This window comes from Ixodes scapularis, unplaced genomic scaffold (assembly GCF_016920785.2).
Source record: "Ixodes scapularis isolate PalLabHiFi unplaced genomic scaffold, ASM1692078v2 PGA_scaffold4__175_contigs__length_147842914, whole genome shotgun sequence".
Classification (NCBI taxonomy): domain Eukaryota; kingdom Metazoa; phylum Arthropoda; class Arachnida; order Ixodida; family Ixodidae; genus Ixodes; species Ixodes scapularis.
Genome location: NW_024609879.1, coordinates 99111694 through 99132719, shown reverse-complemented (window position 1 = coordinate 99132719; position 21026 = coordinate 99111694). Strand labels below are relative to the sequence as shown.

The 21026-nt window shown below is 46.4% G+C and overlaps 2 protein-coding genes across 2 annotated transcripts; one reads left to right on the top strand and one right to left on the bottom strand.

Moving 5' to 3' along the window:
* Window positions 1-5438: 5438 nt before the first annotated feature.
* Window positions 5439-15671, top strand: LOC115326114 (protein ALP1-like). The gene is made up of 6 exons (XM_029986855.2): window positions 5439-5670; window positions 7070-7185; window positions 8327-8766; window positions 10108-10319; window positions 11710-11881; window positions 14399-15671. Exons 1-5 carry the CDS (start codon window positions 5490-5492, stop codon window positions 11877-11879), a joined length of 1119 nt encoding a protein of 372 aa, XP_029842715.2. The 5' UTR covers window positions 5439-5489; the 3' UTR covers window positions 11880-11881; window positions 14399-15671.
* LOC115326121 lies at window positions 14382-16259 on the bottom strand. Its single transcript, XM_029986862.2, has 3 exons — window positions 16052-16259; window positions 15256-15461; window positions 14382-14705 (listed from the first exon to the last, which is right to left on the bottom strand). Exons 1-3 carry the CDS (start codon window positions 16227-16229, stop codon window positions 14382-14384), a joined length of 708 nt encoding a protein of 235 aa, XP_029842722.2. The 5' UTR covers window positions 16230-16259.
* Window positions 16260-21026: the final 4767 nt, after the last annotated feature.

The following is a 21026-nucleotide window of genomic DNA, read 5'->3' as shown; positions in this document are numbered from 1 at the left end:
AGTTATTAACGTTAGTGAGTGATTTTAAGTAGTAATTGGCGAAGGTACAAAAATCGTTTCGTGGCTCCTTTGATGGTGATATTTATTTTATATTTTTTTGAAGGCGAGAATCCCGAGCTTTTAGCTTTATTTTTGGCAGTTGCTCCTGTTGATCGAGAGATCGCGCAACCGAGATGCATCCCTCAACGAATAGCTCGCTCTTGCATTACAAAAAGCTGGAAAGCAAAAAATAAAACAATACAAAGGGCAAATGAACGCGGATAAGTTTAAACTATGTGAATACGTTAAAAGAGCAGAGGTACTTTTCGAGCAAAAATGAATCGACGACACGAGATCACTACGGCGCATGCCATGTCTAGCGGTCGAGACATTGGAACCGCGGGACTCGAAGCTGATAGCCTGCGGGCCGCGTGTTTGAAACCCCTGGCTTAGAACGAATCCCTGCACGTTTATGACCAATGAAACACGCGTTCGTTTTTCTCCGCAGGAAATAAACGTCGCAAAAAAAAGAAAAAAAAAAAAAGCAGCGTTTATTTTTTTAATTTGCAGTCAGAACAAGCGGCCGAGTGATCTGGAGCCGATGATATGCCGCCAGTGTGGATCATAGCCACACGCTGAGGTTGGCAAAGCACAGGACACACGCTGAGTTTCAGACATTATTTGGGTTCGGTGTCGTGATTGCCGCGATCGGACACACGAGCCACTATACCCGAATGCTTGTCGAGCTATCGATTATCACGAGTCCAAATCGGGTGCTCACGCGATGCTCGGGTTCAATCTATGAGCCGCATTTAAATATTATCACTAGGGGACCCCCACGCTACGTCATCAAGTTTTGCGAAGGATAGACTGAAAGAACACGCTCAGAAGTTTCTCGGTCAGTGGTGTTGCGTGCGGGTATACCTGGGTCCCACGAGCGCCAGTAAACTCGTGTAAAGTGAAACACATTCCAACTGAATATCCTTGCACCGCCCATTTGTAGGGGTAGTGCAACAATTCTAGTGTTAAAAAAATTGTCAGTTCTTTTTTCCTTTTTTTTTTTTTTTGCATCTAATCACTACGAAGGACATGTAACAAAACGACGAATAACTGAGGAAAGTGAGACGTTTAACAAAACGAATTTGTACAAATCCACGATCCCGGCACGTCGCAGAACAAAGTTGTTTTTCTTGTCTTAAAAAAAAAAAAAAAAAAAAGAGAGATGTTTTTGATGGCATTGCGGCCATCTTAGTGGCATTTACAGTCAGTGCCTCCATCAAGCGCTCTTTGTCTTTCGCAGCGCTTTGGCTAGAGTGTACTTTGGCTGCGTGTATAGGGAGTATTCACTGTCGGCCATAGCTGTGTGCGCGAATGCTGAGCGCGTGCTGATGGCGAGCTTCCACAGTTCTTTTGCAACGTGCATTCCGCACCATCAAGAGTGCCGGTCTTAGCAACCTATTGATGTGAGCTCTTTCTGAGCATGCGCTCTAAACAGCACCCACAAATATGGCGTCCAGTGAATACTCCCTACAGCTGCGTGAGCACTCTTCCGCTTTCAAGACGAGAGAGCTCGCGCTGGAGGCGGAGCTTCGACTGCGCTCTTCGCCTGTCACCACGACTCTTCGCCCCGAGATTCGATCGACACGGCTCATACGGTGAAAATCAGAACTACGCTTTGTTTTACACTTACTTGGAGCAAAAGGAATGCTACGCGCGTGAGGCCGAAGCCATGGGAGACGCCAATGCAGCGCTCGCGCACTGGGATCAAGTGCGAAGAGCTCGTACTCTGTACCCTTGCCCGTGCTCTGTGCCGCTGGTGTGGATGCTTTGCCTCCACCCGCATTGTGGACAGATGGAATCACCACATGCCTCATAGTGAACCATAGATAAACAAAAGCACGCTTCCATACAATCCAATCTGGGTCTCGAGGCCAAATTAATGTTTGTTTTGTGCGCCATAAAGAGAGCAAGACGCGTTATCGGAACTGTTTTCTAACGCCTATAAACGAGACAAAATGCCTTTATATGAAATCGGCTTCGATACTTAGAGTGATGACATAACGAGGAAAGGATCATGCCGGCGGCATCGCTTCCTTCGCCTATTGTTCGTGATAGCCTAGATCAGGGGTCTCAAACACGCGGACCGCATGCGGCCCGCGACTCGCCGAGACGCAGCCCGCAGGCAACCGGCTACGAGTCCCGGTTCCCATGTCTCGAGTACAAGAAATGGCCTGCGCCATCGTGATCTCATCTCGCCGATTCATTTTCGCTCGGAAATTGGCCCTCTTTTTTCAACTTTTTCACATCGTTTCTATATACCGTATCTGTGTTCATTTGCCCTTTGTTTCGCTTTATGTTTTGCTTCCCAGTTTTTTGTAATGTACAACAATTCCGCGACATTCGTCACACATTCTCGTTTTGCCGCCCCTCTATTTTTTTTTTTTTTTTTTTTTTTTACTATTTACAGGTTGAAGCGTTTTATTATTTTTTCGTCGCCCATACCGGATTCGTTTATTAAGTGGCCGGGGACAAGAGTACACAAATATGCGGATGGCTCCGATCAGCTGTGCCCGGAAGCAAAGCGAGAGGCGCCTTGGGGTCGCCAACGTGGCCTCCAACGAAGGATTATTGAGTTGACTGACGAAGTTCGTCCCGACAGCCTTGGAGAGATTCCGCCTTCTCCTAGCTTCTGGCGCGTTTGTGGGATTATCCCTTACCGCATAGATTATCCTCTTCGTCCGTCCGGACTTCGATGGCGAGGCGACACAGCGACGAAGGACGTCTGGCGCCTCGGCGCGGGTGTGGTTGGCGGTGTTTGAGGGAGAAGGAAAGGCATAGCTGTACGTTGAGACAATGGCCCTATTGCTTTGGTCGGGGCATTGTCCATCGGGATTCCCTGCTAGCGATATGGAGAAATGTGACGTTATAAAAGGAGCGGCAGGCGGCTGCTAGCGTGGGTGCGATTGTGCTATGAGCAAAAAGTTTCCATATGCCGCCAACGAAGTTTTGACGCAAAAAAACCATCCTGTCGGCTAAAAAAAAAAAAAAAATTTTTTTTTTTTCATTGCGCGCTCTCAATTGTGACGGACGGCTCAAGGAGCCGCTTGTAGTAAAACATTGACGATCTTGCGAAGTACTGGTAAGCAAAGTAAGGTTACAGTCATAATCTAAACCCTGAAAAAAGGAGAAAAAATACTGAACTCTCCTTGTATCAAGGTTTAAATTATATTTCCTAAACAGCTCACGTGCACACTTTCTTTCCTTGCAAAGGTTATCGTGTCGCAGACGGCACAAGCCGATGCCCCGGCGGCGGCGTCTCTGTGAGCGTGCACACAGCGGCGCCGCTGACCGATCGCCGTCTGGCCGGGCAAACAGCCCAAATGCGCGCTTGAAGCGTGGAAACGGCGTGATGAAACGAAAGGCCAAGGGTAACTACAAGACGAACGGAGAAAGCCGATGCAAAGGTGTGCACCAACGTAAACAACGGTAGAAAAGTGCGGTCGCTCGCCGCTATGAAATCCGTCCGCAAACTCAGTAATGCGCGCCCGCATTCCTTTCCTGCTGCTCGTACTTTTTCTAACTTGATGATTACTCTGTCGTGGGGCATGCCGACGAAACGCTGGGCGGGGCTACAACCGAGCGCGGCGCAGTTTACCAAGGCTCTTGCCGCGAATCACCATCGACTCAACCACCACCATGGGTGTTACGGGTGTTCAACGTCGTCATGTGACGTAGGTTCAAGGCATGTATACAAATGACGAAGCAGATTCCACTGGAACAAAATGGCGCCATTCCGTTCAGTCTTCTGCTGTGCGCCGCCATTCGCTTCCTTAAAACTGCACCGCCACGCAGTCGGCGCCTCAAGAAATGTCGCAACTAGTAGGAAGCTCTTATCTAGGGACTTTGTAACACCGCGACGTCCCCTGCCCAGCGCGCAGTCAAGTAATGCCAAGAGCACGTTGACAGGTATTTCGGGAACAAAAACAAGACACAAAAAACCTCAATACATTCTATAACTTAGGTCTAATGAACGGACGATGACGAGGCTTGTATTGGTGGGGAACACGTATCTAAGCACCACCGCGAAAAAAAAAAAAAAAATTCCAATCGGGCACTGTGGCGTGGGAGCCAGTTTTTCGCGCAGTGCAGCTGTTCCTTTATTTTTATTGTTTTCGCCTGGCGGCAGTTGCTACACTGCGAAGTTTGAAATGCTTGGATGATAGCTGCTCCGGTTTCTATTTCCGTGCTCGCTCGATTGGTTGGTCCAGAGCCTTTTATACTGGGTTGATCACCTACACAAGTGGAAATATTTCTACTGTATTTTTTTTTTCATGTTATTGATACACTGAGTGAGAAGTTGTTTGATGGTAGGCGAGAGATGTGAACTAATTGTGCAGTCCAAAAAATTGGATATATGTAAAATTCTTTAACCCAGTCCCTGCTGCTTTGCGCCGTAGTGCCTTTGGGCTTGCTCGCTCCAATTTTGGGTCACAATACCTGCGCACAAACTAACAAACGTACGAAAAGAAAAAAGAAATTTGTGAAAAGAAAGCAGGAATATCTGATAAGGAAATTAATTTCCCTTCACAATTTACAAGCATTGCTTTTTCATGCAAAAATAATAACCGTTCGAGAGTTATTTCTGTTCCTAGCTTTCATCTCCTTTAGTGAGAGGTCAAGTACCCAGTGCGTCGTCTTTGTTTGTCTTGAGCCTTTCAGCTAGCAGACTGCTAGAAGAAAAGCAGTATTGATACGACAACCAATAACCTAAAAATAGACGTCAAACTGTCTATCAATCAGGGATTGTTTTACGTATTCCGAATTACTTTCACAAGACCTCACTGCCATCACCTTTCAGATGTGTACACTCAAAAGCGCTACAGAGCCCCGTTATGGTGTACTAGTACACCATAGCCCCGTCATCTGCAGTTTAAAAAGCGCGCAGAAAAGTGAGCGCGAGTTCATCAAGTGACCAGCGCCATAAGCGCGCCCAGAGAGCGACGACGCGCGACCGAGCGCAGAGCCGTCAAAAGCAAGCGAAACACGGCGGCGCGCCGCAAGAGCCGTCACGACAGGGCTGCGACAACATGCCGGCGTCGCTAGTGCGACCGTACGCCCGTTTCACCGCGTAGCGCAAAGGCGCACAACCGTCACGAGCGCGCTGCGCCGCTCGTAGCGCCATCTTTACTCTGACAGAGCAACTCAAAGAGGTGTCCGCGTCCTTGGTGCCGCCCGTCTGCCCTCTCTTCCCCACTCCACGCGACAGCGCGCTCGTAGCGCCATCTGTACTCCGACAAAGCAACTGAAATAGGAGCCCGCAGCGCCCGTGCCTGCTTCCCGGCGCGCGCCCCTCCGCGCCCCTCGCCATTGGCGCTCCGTAATAGCCCCTCCCCCTCCCCTCTCCCAGGCTCCTCCCCTCTTCTTAGGCCACGCCAGCGGCAGACCAGCGACATCTTTACCTTAAGCCCTACCTGCGCCGACACCGGGAGCAGGGCTGCTACGCTAACTTGATGCGTGAGTTAGCGCTAGAAGACGCCGAGGCGTTCCGCTCTTGGATACGCATGGACACTGGGACATTTGAAGAACTGTTGAGGAAGGTGAGACCGCTCATCGAGAAACAAGATACGTCATTCCGCGAAGCCATCCCTGCAGGCGAAAGGCTGGCGATCACGCTGCGATACCTCGCCACTGGTAAGTCATGTAGCAAGAGCGAACCGAAGAATGTTGTTTACGCACAGAGTTTGCTTTTGAACAACATAGTGTTAGTGTCTAAAGTACCGTCCGATGGCGCTCTTGGAGAGCGTTCAAGTGCCATCCGACGACATTCCACTCACGCCTTCAAGTGCCGTCCGAAGGTTGCGCATAAAACGAATTGTCAAAGCGAATTGTTTGCAGCGGGAACGTAGTTTAGCGGGTAAGATATCCGCGTCAGACGTAGCGTTCGCGGGTTCGATACCCAGTGTAGATTTTCTTTTTTTATTTTTTTTTTTTTCCTCGAACATTTGTTTTGTCGATTTCACGTATATCTGAAAAATTAATCTTGGTCGCATTCAGACATGCACATCGAAACATAAAGGAAAAGACATCAGATCGTCAGGGGTTTTTTTTTTTAATTAAAGTTTTGACTCTAAAATCACCCGCAAAAATCAGGAACTCGACGCATCAAGTAGAAACTTGCTTCGAATACTTATTTTATTGGTCAGATTGACGCATTAAAAATTTAAGCTTCGATTGGAAGTACAAACATATTAAAATAAAAATAAAGAACAACAATGTCCCATGTTACTAAATGAGACAGTTTTTATTTTTTATTTTTTTGCACATGGAGTAGAGGCTTAGAATTTTAATGTGTAAATGGGACTAGTAAATTACATATTCGAGGTAACCTTCAACTTGATACATTGAGTCAATCCTCTTTTACTGTCTACAAACAAAGTTACAAGCTAATATTAATGGCCCGTAAAAAATCAGCAACTGTACGTATAAGGTTGAACTTACCTCAAATACATATTTTACTACTCCCACGTATGCGTTCAAATTTCAAGTTTCTACATACAGAAGAAGAAAAAAAATTACACCAATTTGGGGTTTTTTTTTTGTTTTTTGTTTTTTGTTTTGTTTGGAGTGTGAGTGGAGACTTTAAAATTTTTTGCTGGAATCCGGCAAGTATAAGACGTATTCGGGGTAAGTTTCTACCTAATGCGTCGAGTTCCTGATTTTCACAAGCAATTTTACAGTCCAAACTTTATTTTGAAACACGAACGCGGCGGCGTTTGTGAAAAAATATTGCGGTTTCCGGATGCATCGATTTGATATTCTTTGTCATACTGGCAGTGCTAGTTATCGCTCGTGGTATTCATGCACGGTCGACTCTTGTGGAGTAACGTTTGCATGGGAATTTCAAGTCTTCAATTTCTCAATTTTAATAGGAGCCAAGTCACGATTAAGTATTTTAGCACGTGATTGAGGTTTGCGAAAGAAAGCAATTGCAATATTAGGTGAAACACGCTGTACTCTCGTGTTTCATGATGGTATACTTGTTTCTGTGCTGTGCATTTCTGATCTCGGTGCTATCATTTCTTGCTTACAGGGGAAACCTTCGCCTCCATGGGTTTCCAGTTTAGAAGGGGGCATAATACCATTTCCAAGATAGTCCGGGACGTTTGCGTCGCCATCTATGAAGTCTTGGCCCCCGACTACATAAAGGTAGATTTTTCCTACATGATTTGTTGTCAGCATAATGAGAGCAATCCTTACATGCTTCACATTAACTCATTAACCCCTCCATAATTCAGCCAGCAAGACAGAGTTAATGTATCATACTACATATACACTGAACTGCTCTTTCATCTGTACGGAGTAATGCAAATAACAAAATATTACGAATATAAGCTGGCGACGATGCTTTCGAGTTATTCATTACCACATATTTCTACACTAAGTGAAATAAACTAGAGATAATACAAGCTTTTCTTGCATCTAGGCTTCGATAATCGAACCATGGAGTTAAAAAAGTGTGGGTCTGTTCAAACTTCCGAATTTATTAGACTGAGAAATGCCAAAACTGAAACTAGAGGTGCGATGGACAACACTAACACCATTATAGTATTGATGCCGAAGTATTGATCATTCTGTTACATTGCCGCATGCATGTGTAGTGGCCGAGTGGGAACCACACTTGGCTGCCATGCAGAGGTCCCGGGTTCGAATCCCGAAACCGGCAGCAATTTTTTTTTTTTAACTTGTAAAACATGTCCTAGAAAATTCAAGGCTGTTGTCTTTTGTTCTAGTAGGAATGTCCTAGGGCCAAATGTTCTAGTAGGAATGTTATAGAAAGCGAAGCGGCAATAAAACGAACCCCACATGGTTGTACAGAATCATTCAATCTCCAGCGCTCAACCTTGCTGTCACGCCGACAATCGAAGCCTGCGACGCAGTTATTTTCTTTTGTTCTGGGCACAAGTTCACCCCCATTAAAGAATTATTTAATTCAGCTCTTCTTGTCAACAGTTATTTGTGACAATATCTGTCCCTGTTACCTTGCGAATTTTGTCACTTTTTCTGCACATTGATGGAACATACAAGTGGAATATGCTAACACATTAGTTCAGAACGTGCTTGTCAACTTTTTGGCTATGCCATTTAATAAGTGTCAACTTAGTGGATTCCACTGACTGGATCCAAGAGGCATATCGGTGCTGTTTGATGAAGCTACAGGCATAATATTTCTATATACTTTTTCATGATAACACTCAAGTGAACTTCACGGTTCTTTTGGTAGAAGAAGTAAAGAGTTATTTCTATGTTGCCTCATACTTGACAAACATAATTCCCTATTCCATTCAAGGTGCCATCAACACCAGGCGAGTGGGAGCAAGTTGCCCGAGGCTTCGAAGAAATCTGGCAGTTCCCTCACTGCCTGGGTGCCTTAGATGGGAAGCATGTCACGATCTGCCCACCTCAGGGTACAGGAGCTATGTACCGAAACTACAAGGGTACCTTCAGCATTGTGTTGATGGCCCTTGTGGACTCTGATCTGAAGTTCCTGTACGCTGATGTGGGTAGGAATGGTCGTATGAATGACAGTGGTGTATGGGCTGCCACGGATCTACGGGCACGTATTGACCGGGGCATTGCTGAGTTTCCGAAAGCAGCCCAGCTGCCAAACTCAACGAAGACGGCACCTTTCGTCATCGTGGGGGACGAAGGGTTCGGCATGAAGCCATACCTGATGCGGCCGTTTCCAGCGTCAGAGCTGGAAGATGCCGAAAGGATCTTCAACTATCGGTGAGCTCACAATATGCTGTGATCACTATGCTGCTGTCAGTGCATATTGCCAGTTTACTTGCATTTCCGAGTTACGAGGATAACAGTAGCATACCACGGCCAACAACAAAGTGCCATCCATACATACCGTCATGGCTGCCTATGGGAGTGTCTGCCACATTTGTCATCCATGCATTTCATGGGCGTCCTTTTCTGTGTGCTAAACCAAAAAAATGAAAGGCTCCATAAAAACATGGAGTTGAGAGGCCTCCCCAGAGGGCTGGCAGCTTGACAAGAAAAAGCAGCTGCGCTGAAAGAGTGTGTTGTGTGGCCAGCGGCATCATCATATGTATTACCGGCACAAGCAGCGTCGCCAGCCCTCCGTAGTCGGAATCAAAAACGCGCAAATAAACGTCTTTGTCTCTCAGCAATCACCACGTGCAATTGTGTCCCTACGCATGGTTCACATGTTGTAATTGTCATTTGGTAAGCGAGAGCAATTTCTTCTCTTTTTGCACTGTAAAATTTAAAATGACAGACCTCTGTTAGGCTTGAACCACGCTTCACTGAATTCTAGATTGAAACAATTAAGGGATACCTGACAGGCGAAAAGATGGAATTGGTGTTAATAAAGAATACTAGTTTCACATGGGCAACACATGTGCCCCATCAGAATGCTACGACTGTATGTCAATCTCGCCAGCAAAATTGCTGAAAGTAACTTTTTCTTATTTGAGCGAAGTTACACGCTGCAAGCACGATGGTGTGCTTTGCTATTTTTATTGTTATCAGCCGAAATGGTATCTTCATTATTTTAATATCCCCTTTGCTGCAAATTTGTTTTCTTAAAATCCCAGACCTGTTGAATTTGTTTGGGGAGTGCAGTGTGGGCCAAGCTGAAGAGAGTTAAGTAGCACAGCCATGGTGATAAGCAATCAGTAAGGGTGTGAATATATTGTCACAAATGATAATTGATTAAGTGATAAATAAAAGATACTAAACATTTAATGTGGCGAACTTGTGCCGGGTAAACAAAAGAGGAACAGTAGCGTCCCAAGCGTCGAAGTTGGTGTAACCACAAGGGTTGAGCGCTGAAGCGAGTCTGACTCGTCAAGGTCCCGTGCAGCTCCTTAGCTTTACTTCGTTTCACGATAACTTGGCGAACCATGGAGGCTACGGCCCCCGTGACCTACTAAGGACGTTGGAGTGAGGCACATGACAGCACGTCACGGTGGCATTCGTGTCACTGCACCAAATGCGAGGCCTGAAGGAACCAGCTGTCGTCTGCTGGCAAAGAGTCGTCCGCTGCGATACCAACCTTTTTTCCTCATTGATTGAACAAGATTACAATCTATTTTACAGGCTTTCCCGGGGACGCCGAATCGTTGAAAACGGCTTCGGCATCCTCCGGAACAGATTCCAAGTCTATGGGGCTCCTCTTCGTCACAAGCCGGACAGAGCGGTGAAGGTTGTGAAGGCGACTATTGCCTTACACAACTACCTTCGGACGAAGAACGGCACGCGGGCAAGGTACACACCACCCGACAGCCTTGATGTTGAAGACGTGCTCACAGGTAAATGCGAAATTAGCTGTTCAACTGGTGTAGATATGTCGCTTTCAATTTTCAATAGTTGCGTAATGTACAACTAGACACATCTCCAGCGTGTTGCTCACAATCAAAATGTGTAGTGCTCTAGCGAGGGTCCCCCAATTCTTCTGGTCAGCAGCCATGGCAATGCCACTCATTATTATTGCTTGCAGCTATTTCTGAATGTAAACAGCACTATTCGGTGCACTAATGCAAGACTGCAACACATCGAAAGATCTAATGTTACTGTTTAACCGGTTTCACATTAATGAAACATACCGTTGTGGAAAGACGTATGCGTTCCTTCGAATTGAAATGACTATGGCCAAGAGAACAACAGTCAGCTCGTGGCTTTTTTCATTGCAACACAATTTCCCTCCAAAGAGTGTGCCGACCTCTTGCACAGCAATAAGTGCCGTATGGAATAAGTTCCTTATGGCGAATTTGGGTGGTCAGTCGCCGGCAACTTATTTTGCCGGAAAACCGGCAATAGTGTTCCCGTAATCAGTTTCCGGCCGGCGCGCACCGTTCGGGTGGTGGTTCTCCGGCAAGCAACGGCAACTTTCCGGCGCTTTTTCGGCCCGAGCTCCAAACGGCCGGGCCAGCAGGCGCCAGTCTGTATCCAGTGTCGTTACTTCCGAAATGGGAGAGAAGGTCAGTGAGAAAAAAATGAACGAAAGAATTAAACTGATCTGAAGTCACTTCAGCAGCCACTGCTCAAGTCAATCCAAGCCGTTGGAGCATGGGTGACGGCAGCAATAGCCTCTTGCTAACAGTGTCGCGCGAACAGGAGGCGAGGTAAACGCCACTGTCTGGCGTTTCGTGTTCGGGCGCTGAAGGTCACGTGGTGTGCCGCCAGCGCGTTTCTGGTTGCCGGTTCCGCCGGCTCAGTCTCGCCAGCGATTGACTACCCGAATTTGCTATTATTTAGGAATTCTGCAATGCATGGCGTGCAAGAAAAATGCAAAGAAAGCAAGATGTGCAGAGCCGTATGTGGACATAGCTGGTCATGCCACATTTGAACTTAACAGCCCATCTAAAGCAACACCATTATAAGCAAGCTGCTTGTGCCATTCTAGTTCTGCTGTAGCTGGACAATACTTGTTGGCTTGTATGTGAACATTCCTTGCTATATTGGTGTCGTGCCATGCACTCCTTGCTCTCCTTCACATTTTGTGCAGCCGTTTTTTCCTGGCAGCGCTCATGCCTTGCAAATGCTTGGCATCAGATAAACTCTACTCCACAGCCTCATAGCATTCGTAGTTCTTTTGTGAGGGTCTTTGCAACTTGTAGTAAAGACTCGGTTAATCTCTAATACTGCTAGTTGGTGGTGAATGCGTTAAAAAAATATTAATTTTCATTTCACTTGTTTCAGTCACTGTACGTCAAGGCAGCTGGAGAAAGGGTGTGAACGACAAAGCAGTCTTCCCCCTGGAGCGCATTGGTGGCAGACAACCAGACGACGCCAAGGCTGTTCGTGAGGTCTTCAGAGACTACTTCATGAATGAAGGCCAGGTTTCTTGGCAGTGGAAGGTGCTGGAGTAACGGTATGTCATGTTTGTATGCAGGAACGAAGTAGCATCCATTAAAACAGTTGTTGGGGTATTACGACATTACTCAGGTCCGCTGAAGCCGTCATTATCTGCAACCCAAGACATTGTAGGTAAACACTGAAAAAAAAAGGACACCTATACCGACTTCATTTTGCATGTGTCCCTCTTTTCATGTAGATTTTTTTGTCTATACATAGTCAGGCATATCTAAGTATGACTGCTGATTCCAAGCTCGACTGCGTCCTATTGTTTTCGCTTAATTTTGGTTGCTAATAAGATATATAACATCTCCAACAGGCCATCTGTATAGCCAAACAGTTGAGTATAATGTATAAAAATTAAGGTGTTGTAGCTTTCAAGAAGTTTGTTGCTCTCCGAAAGCAGAAAAGTAAAAGAAAAGGCTGCCCGAACTGCAAGACATACCATTCTATCTATTTCCATCGAAGATAAGCGCATGCGCTCAAGCCCACCGTCTGAAGTCACTCATGTGCGATCCTGCGCTCTTAATAATCTTAAACCATTTCGAAATAATCCAACAGTTTTCTCATCCTACTTGCTAGCCGGTTAGAGACAAAACAAAATGGAAGAATAAGTTTTTACGGTGTTTTGTTGGTTTGTCTACATGGTGTGCGAATATAGGCATCGCAGCTAGAGGAGGCCAATTTAGTGCCACAAAGTACCATAGCAGCACACCTGCTTGGCTTATACATCAGCCTAGCAAGTGTGCTACTGTACTTAAGGTACTACTAGTTTGTGAAAGCTCACCCAATACCAGCCCAATTTGAAACCACAGAGTTGCATAGAAATTTGTTAGTGCTGTTTTTAACTCTTCGGGCCCCATCAGGCAGTTCTGACAACAATGAACTCCTACTGTACACGAAGAACCACAAATTATTTATGATCCTTGAAGTGTGTGCAATGTTGGATCCTACACCAACTGAACAGGGTGGCTAGTGTGACCGCAGCAGAGTTGATAGCAGCAACACCAACCAAAACTAGAGACACGACACTCCAGCATATGAAACAAGTTTAAAGGGATGCTGAACCGATATTTGAAATCTCATAATTATTGCCCGAGCGGGCTTCACGGGATGGTACTGTACCTAAAAACGATTGAACCGATATTTGAAATCTCATAATTATAGCCCGAGCGGGCTTTACGGGATCGTACTGTACCTAAAAATGATATTCAATCAGACGGATGGGGCCCGAATTATTGTATTTCTTTGAACTAAGAGTGAATCCTCGGCTGGAAGCCGCCGGCGCGAGCGAGTCCTTCTGAGAGCAGGCGTAACAGAACTGACGTGCGCATTCTCGGTGCCATCTGCGCCCCTGGTGCCTCCGCGCATTCTCCTCGTTCGTTGGTGCTCCCCTTGATTCTTCGCTCGGCAGCTGTTTTCTAAGCAACTGGTACTAACAATAACAAATGCCACCCGGCTTAGCGCCTGGCTTGGCTCTGTCTGTCTTTTGAGGCGAATGAGAATGCGCACGTCACGAAGCGAGCTTTCCACGACGCTCACCAGGGGTCGCGTAAAATTGTATTTTTCGTGTTTATTCAATTTTATACGCCTTCTTGCTCAAAACAACGTCATTCAGAAGTAAAGGACAGGCTATGTATGCCATTGCGACCAAGAATTTCCACCCAAAAATTTCGGTTCAGCATCCCTTTAACACTGTAGCTGTGAAAATGCAACATGCACACAGTTGGCCTGTGCACCTCAACACAAAATAACAGAAAAAAAAAAAGAAAACTATTTGACAAGGGCGAGGAGCCTGACAATGTGGCAGTTTGTTGTCCGGTTTTAGTCTCCAGACTTATTCGAGCTAAATCTGCTACACTGTGCCCAGTGATTGCAGGGACTGAAGGCTTGCACTGAAGAACAGAATGATGCTTGGTTCAGTTCCCACTCCTGCTTGTTACAATAAGGACGAGCATAGCACGAGCATGCGGTTCTGTTGTCACTCCACGATACATGATAAAGACCCCCCAGGTTAGCAGTTGTAGCACAGAACCAGTGTCATCATATTTTAAAGGTGGACTCGCCTTATGTTGTGTAAACACTTGACACGTCCAATTTGCCTTGCTTTTGCCTGTGAATGGACTATCTCTATCTGGAAGGGGAGTTGTCCCTGTGCACGGAGAAAAGTTCTTTGCTGAGCATGCGCAAAGCTCATTATCTTGCAGTAGAATTTGATATATTGTCTTGCTGTGTGCTTTTTCTGCACCGGCAGTTTACAGCTTTGCTGTAGACTGCCCGTGTCCTCTCCCTCAGCCCATTTGACTGTTTAGCCCGAGCACGTTTGTGCAGCAGTGCAGAAGGCACAAGCACTGAAACAGAAAAGTACCTAGTGTGGGCACGGGTGGGTCTACCTCAGAGCTTATCACAAATGTGCATGTTCTGCTGAGTACCTTTTTTCAGCACCGCACACAACCAGTGAGAAAGTGTGGGGCATTGTGGAACAAAAAAACCATATAAAGCTCAAACTGAAACTTTTAATTTTCTCCTTCAGGCACCACGACCAAACTGGCTGCGATTGAGTTTTCCACCATGATTCTGTGGGCGGCCAGCATGGCCATCTGCCTGTCCGCACCCCTGGGTATGCTGCGGGCGCAGCACTCCATCATAACGCCGAAGCTTCTGCACTCGTCCGGCTGCGGCGGCTCCTTGGCAGCGTTCAAGCTGTCGACAGCTGCCTGCAGCAGCACCGCCCTGTTCGGTGCCGCCTCCTCCGTGCGGCGGCAGTTCTTCTTGGAGGGTGGAGGCGCTGACTGCACAGCTTCTTCACTCGGCTCATAAATCAGCTCGAGGCTATCATCCTGCACATCATTTTTTATCCCACTTCTTGTATTATTTGGTGTTTTCTCTTTTATTCTCGTATTCACAAGCTCTAAAGTACACATGCATATTTGAAACCAGAAGCCTGACAAAGAAAGCTTTTCATGAGAACAATTGAGTGTGTGTAACGAATGTATCGCAAATTATCAATTACGAAAGCTAAGGTATACAGAGGTAATTCATTTGGCGAGAAAGGATCCCCTGAAATTTGTATGGAGCACAGATGCAATCATTCCATATTCCAGTTTGTAGGCTGGAACAGTGATAATCTCTATAAACTGCCTTTTTTTTAAAGAACTTTTTTGTCATTGTTTGAGTGTGAGCCGTGACCTGTAGATTTGGCACATCTGCTGAAGCCAACACTTGTGTTGCCCATGCAACTATGTGCTAAGGAATTATTAAGGGTAAAGGTGCTCATCCCGTTAGAGTCAATTATTGGGCGATGCCTTGAATGAAGTGGCACAGATATGTGTTCTGAATTGTGTTGCTCCTTCCCGATTAAAAGAAGGTCCCTCCAAAATGGGCACTTACCACTTCCTCCTGGGAGGTCTCGAGTGTCGACTCGCTTTGGGCTTCAGGAGCCCCAGCCGACAAGAACCTCATTTTCTTGTAGTGCGCCCACTTTGGAACAAAGATGTCATCGGCCCCAGCACCAGAGCGGCTCGAATCCTTGACCTTGCGGTTTTCCCTCTGGTACTGGGACCGCATATTTGCCCATTTGTTCTTCACTTTTTCCACTGCAATGCAATAAAACAAAATATTCACACTCCATATATCTTGCCACCTCGTTTTATGCTGTTGAGTGTTTCAAGCCATGTTTAAACTACTTGTTAGAACTATCAAAGTATCAAAATGTATACAAATGCTACAATTGTGTCACCATATTTCATTCGCTGACATTGTAAATTGTCGACCAAACTGGACGAATAAATGTGGTTTGGTGTAAATTGGACTCGTGGTCATATTCAGTTATGTGCACTCCGGAGGCGCGCGTACAGGCGAGTCGCAGCGGTGGCGCGATAGCTTTTCGGTCACAAAATTGCGTAATTAAATGCGCGTGAAGTTACAGTGATTCTGAGCAGCTGCAGCCGCTACCGCATCGCGATCAAATCGCGAGTGCTGTCAAACTAGCGATTTAATCGCACTGCGATCGCGATGAGATCGCGCATGCGGCTACCTTCTTGCTAGCGCTCGCCAGCGCAGTAAACAACTTCAAACAATCTCGAATACAGTACTTTAGTTCGAGCGTGAAAGAAGGCTGACAGGTGCGTAGATGTTTCAACTCCGGACGTTTTAATCGCAGAAAACTCAACCAATGAGTACATACCGTTGCCGTCGAAGCCCAGGGCGATGGCAATATCTCTGAACGCCTTTTCTTTCGTTGTCTTCTTGTGATAGGATGGGTGGGTCACATCCCATATTAGTGGCCGGTCTTCTACCATTTGAATCAACGTCGCTTCGAGCGCCGAGTCGAACTCTGGCGTGGCTGACGCTGGGGCTCCCATCTCCAATCCTCGTGGTTATATCAGTTATATCGATCGCGCACAAAGAACGCTTCGGATTTATTTTGGTGTCGATGGTCATGAGGGAAGCGCGGAAGTAAACAACGACAAAAAATATCAGCCGGAACACTGTATATTAAACATCAACACATAAATAATTACCTCTTCTTTGGCCGTGTTTGTCGGCGCGTAATTCTCCATCTAGCAAAACGGGAAGACTGCGTCGCCCGACTCGGTTTGTCTGTGTATTTTGCCGTGTTTTGTTGCCGACTTCAGTCCCACCAGGAAACAAGTTTCCTTGTTCCCGTGTTCTGCGTCGTGTCCGCCAGGTGGGACGGCGGACTCCGAAAAACAGGTTGTCCGTCGGTGTCGTCTGTCGCTTGTTGTCGTGTGTCGCTGTCGTTTGTTGCTGTCTGTCGCTCTAGTGGGACGCGGCTGAGAGACAGCCGAACGTTGGCTGCCTCTTTAAGTCTCAATGGAGTGTCGTTCTCAAGTTCTTCCCCAAGCTTCGTTTAAACTTTACAGTTTTCGGGTGAAAAAATAAAAGCAATGGAGGATTACTTTTAACAGGTGACACAAATATAATTGTCGAATTAACACCCCCAAACGGAGAAGGGAGTCCCTCAGCAATACAAAGTGTTATCTGAAGGAGCAACGAAAAAAGGAAATGTGTGTGTGTGTATGTGTGTGTGTGTGTGGGGGGGGGGGAGGGCGTTAGTTAGTTTTAAACAAAACAAAAAAAAAAAAAAAACATTGCGTTGTAAAGGTTCCAGCGTGGCCCCGGAAACTACTTTGTTTCCAAAAACACTCTCGCTAGCGCGTTTTGTGGGACCAACGCTCACGCCGTTCCTTACGCCGTTGCACCAAGAAATAAGTTTGTCTCTCTCAAATACATGGCTTGCACTGAGCGCGATCTTTCTGCAGCGCGCATTTTGCACCACCGGATTCGATTTTCTCAGCAAAATCGCCATGACCACCGGCATAGAGTGCAATGACGTCCCATGCAAACCATGCTAAATGGTTCGGTTTTCTGGTGAAATGCGGTGTTCGCAGCACTAGCAAAATTAGATGTCCTTATGTAAAATCGTGCATCTACGTTTTATTTTTTTTTATTTTTTTAAAGCTTGACAGATTTGTTTAAATACTTTCAGCCTTTCCACTGTGTTAAAGAAGGAAGAGCAGCGGAGCTGGTAAAGTAGCGCAAACCAATGTCTGAAATGAGGGAGAGAAATTTCTCCTCGCCGATGCCCTTTACCTCTCAAAAATTCTCTTTCCCCTCACTTCAATTGGATCTGGCGCGACACGTGACCGTTGTCTTCCCATGATCTCGCGCGATTCGGTCGTCTGCTCGAAACCAACGCCATCACTGGGCGAGGCGTAGCGGTGGCTCCGTTGTTCGCGGCCCGGCCGTAGGTTTTTTTATATTTTACCACATCCTCGGCGGCAACGCGATGCCATCACGCCGCGCTGTAGATTGCACAAACAGCATTGCGAGAGGAAAGAAGCTTTTTTTGCCGTCCCGACGGGAAAAGAAAATCTTTAACGGCGAAGACAATGGCTCCACCGGATCGGTCGGAAAAGTTTCGAGTGCCTCCGAGGGAGACTTTGCGAGGTAAATCATTGTCAAACTCTGAGTCGTATTACCTGTCTCTTTCGGCCTCGCCGATGAAGATCGCCTAGTACGATCATGAGACGAGACAAACACGGAACATATATTACCGGCACGAAGGACTTTGAGACGTCTTTTACCGCGTATATTTGATATTGAAAACCGACTGGCTCGCTCTTGGCTCGCTTGCATTGAGTCGGCCGTGTTGAGAACGATGCGTGAGAGACTAGGGTGCCACTAAAATAATGAGGATTGTAGTGTTACCGGGTGCATCTTGCGTCAGTGAAAGGAGAATCACCAACGATCGAGCATCTCGCGATTTTGTTTGTGCAACATATTTCCGCGATCGGTGCTTCACAAATGGCAACTAAAAATATGCGATGCTGCATTCATTTTTCAGGATCACTTCACGAACAATCAGTTTGTGCCAGTGATCTTGGCAAAGACTGGCCTCAAGGAACTCAAGCCATATGCAGATTCTTCCATTTTTTTCACACCGACCTCTTCCGAATGTGCAATATTTTGCCTTGTAGCAATAGATATTTTCTTGTCTTCATCTTTGTATGTGATTTGTTTTTGTGATTAATAATACATCAATAATTGACAATAAAAAAATTGCTCTTGTATTTAGAAGGCTTTGCTAAAAGATCTCTCTGTCCTCGTTTTGTAACTCACGCAGTAAGGTACGCCCGCGGGTGCACGGTAAAGCTTATACACTTTGAGAGTGAACTCAAGGGTCTACCTTGCGTGTGCGAACGTCAAAAAACTAATATATGTGATAAATGAGAAACGTGCTGGCAAGGCTACCGCGAGCGCGCGCTATTTTTCATTTTAACGGAGGGGATACTAGTGAATGTATTTGGTGGGTAGTTATATGCCCGAGGCGCATAATTAGGCAGACGTCGCATACTCCTCCGTGCGCATGTTTGCAGTTGCAGGTAGTATTCGAAGCTTATAAAATGGGGATGAAGTAAACCAAGCTGCTGGATTGACAAAACGATCGGTGATGCTAAACATTACCGAAAAGTCCTGTTTTACACGCGTAGTGGTGTCATTTATTTGCCTAACTCGAGCGATGCCGATTCTCCAAATACACTTCGTTCAAGATACTAAAAAGTTTTAGTAGAGCGTACGCTAAGGATTGCGAGCCTTGCGGGCGCGTGCCCAATCAGCACGAGCTCCCGCAAGCAACGCAGTCCTTGCCCACGAAACTCTATTTACACGCAGGGAGAGGGGCATTCTATCGTGTGCCTGCTCTCAACTTTTGCTGCTATAAACGGGTAAACGAAATATATTTTCGCAGTGCATGCCGATGTTCTAAAATACTTGACTACATTTTTTTTAATCGTTTGCGTTTAGAGGAATTGGAGAAATTCTTCGTCTTCACGCCCGAGCGATCCCAACTCTGCTCGCGCTATTATAAAATGGGTTGTGTGTGTGTTTATACAGCCTAAAACTTGGTCTGCCTCACAGGGGCGACGAGTCTCCCAGCTGTAGATGAGAAATTTAGCCAGTGCGGTACAGCCGCTAGCCTGGGGTCTTTAACGTGCATCACGCAGTAGTGATACACGACCCCACGCCGGTACGATGCTCATCCAGATCGAAACGGGCAGGGGTGGGGCTCGAACCCAGGATCCCTGGGTTCTTCAGCGCGAGCTTTCGCTCCACGTGCTTCGAGCTGGTGTGTGCTAGACCACTCGGCCACCGATTTGCCGATGGAGACGTCTTCCGTGCTTTATAACTCCAACAAAGGTGCACAAACGCGAGATTCTTCACGTTAAAAAACAGCACTGTCTTCATATCTGAACAAAACAAAAACAAAAAAAAAACCTCTAGTCCGCCGTATGCAAAAACACGTTCGGCCCAACACCCGGTTGTGCGGCACACAGGCGCGCGCGCCGCACAGTGTGCCCCGCTCAGACATGGCGGCGGGGGGCGTGGCGCGGACAGAGGGCGAGGAGGATTGCCCTCGATGTAAAGGAGGAAAACAAGGGAAGAGGAGGAATTGCGCTACCTTTCCGTACCTTACGGAGCTGTACTATGTGCCGCCATCTATGAGCGACGGCGGCAACCAGACAGCCAGTTGTCTGGTTACCACCGTTGCTCATAGATGGCGGTAGCGGTCCAGAGCGTTATGTCAAGATTTATTTGTCCACGGACACGAAACTGGGGAAACTAGCCCTTAACAGCTCCGCTGCCAAAAAGTCGGGAAAGCTACACTTATGCGGTTTGTACAGGTAAGTTATATGCAGGGGGACATAGTATAGGGGGCTAATTGTGACGATCAGTCGCCTAATTAAGTCAGATTCGTTAATTAACTTTTTAATTAATGAAAATAGACACATGGTTCCAGTTAGAAACTTGCTGAGCGTCATCGAGAACCACTAAATCAGTAATATTTAAAAAAAGACAGCGCGTGAGAAGCGCAGTAGTGCGCTAAAGTTACCAGTCGTGCAGCAGGAACAAGGCTACCGGTGCGAGGAGGCGCCCGTGCGATTTTTCCGCCTCTTCTCATAGCCCAAGCCTCGTACCTGCTGAAGGAGTGGTAACTTTAGCGCACTACTACGCCCCTCACGCGCTCATAGTGTTTCTAAAAATGATTGGTCTAGTGGCTTTGGATGTCGCCCAGCAAGTTTCTTATTGGAACCAAATCTCTATTCTCACAAATGCAAAAGTTAATTAACAAATTTTATTTAATTATCTGACTTATCGCAACGATTAGCCCCCTATATTGGTCCCCTTGGCCGCATAACTCATCTGCACAAACCGCATAAATGTAGGTTTCACGGATTTTTTTTTAAACAAATATCTTAAACTTGGAAGAAAAGAAAAACAAATAAATGCCACGTATATAGCAGTCTCGCGATATGTGGCAGCCTAATAAAATCTTAAAGCGCACGACTGATGAATCACAGAATTGTAAAGTGAGGGCCCAAGGTGAGTGCACGTAAAACCGAATATAACATTAGCCCTCCGAGGCAGTATTCCGCGAAGTTTCGAGTTCATGCAAGCTGATGCCCAAATGTGATTTATCATGATGTTTAAAACTCGAGACTGCGGTTAGGGAAAATATAGGAAACTTTGAAGTAGAAGAAAAAGGCACAGCATAAGACGCCTCAAACGCAGCTAAATCGGCTATTTTTTTTTTCGCTCCTTATATACCCCTGAATCACCTCTTAGAAATGTCCACG

What these genes read in the sequence shown, in the direction of transcription:
- LOC115326121 (XM_029986862.2), bottom strand. Translation starts at nt 16,229, where the DNA reads ATGGGAGCCCCAGCGTCAGCCACGCCAGAGTTCGACTCGGCGCTCGAA. An exon ending in CCTGGGCTTCGACGGCAACG is followed by an intron (nt 15,462 to 16,051) that starts GTATGTACTCAT and finishes ATTGCATTGCAG; the next exon opens with TGGAAAAAGTGAAGAACAAA. An exon ending in AGACCTCCCAGGAGGAAGTG is followed by an intron (nt 14,706 to 15,255) that starts GTAAGTGCCCAT and finishes AATGATGTGCAG; the next exon opens with GATGATAGCCTCGAGCTGAT.
- LOC115326114 (XM_029986855.2), top strand. Translation starts at nt 5,490, where the DNA reads ATGCGTGAGTTAGCGCTAGAAGACGCCGAGGCGTTCCGCTCTTGGATA. An exon ending in GCTGCGATACCTCGCCACTG is followed by an intron (nt 5,671 to 7,069) that starts GTAAGTCATGTA and finishes TCTTGCTTACAG; the next exon opens with GGGAAACCTTCGCCTCCATG. An exon ending in TGTTGAAGACGTGCTCACAG is followed by an intron (nt 10,320 to 11,709) that starts GTAAATGCGAAA and finishes CACTTGTTTCAG; the next exon opens with TCACTGTACGTCAAGGCAGC.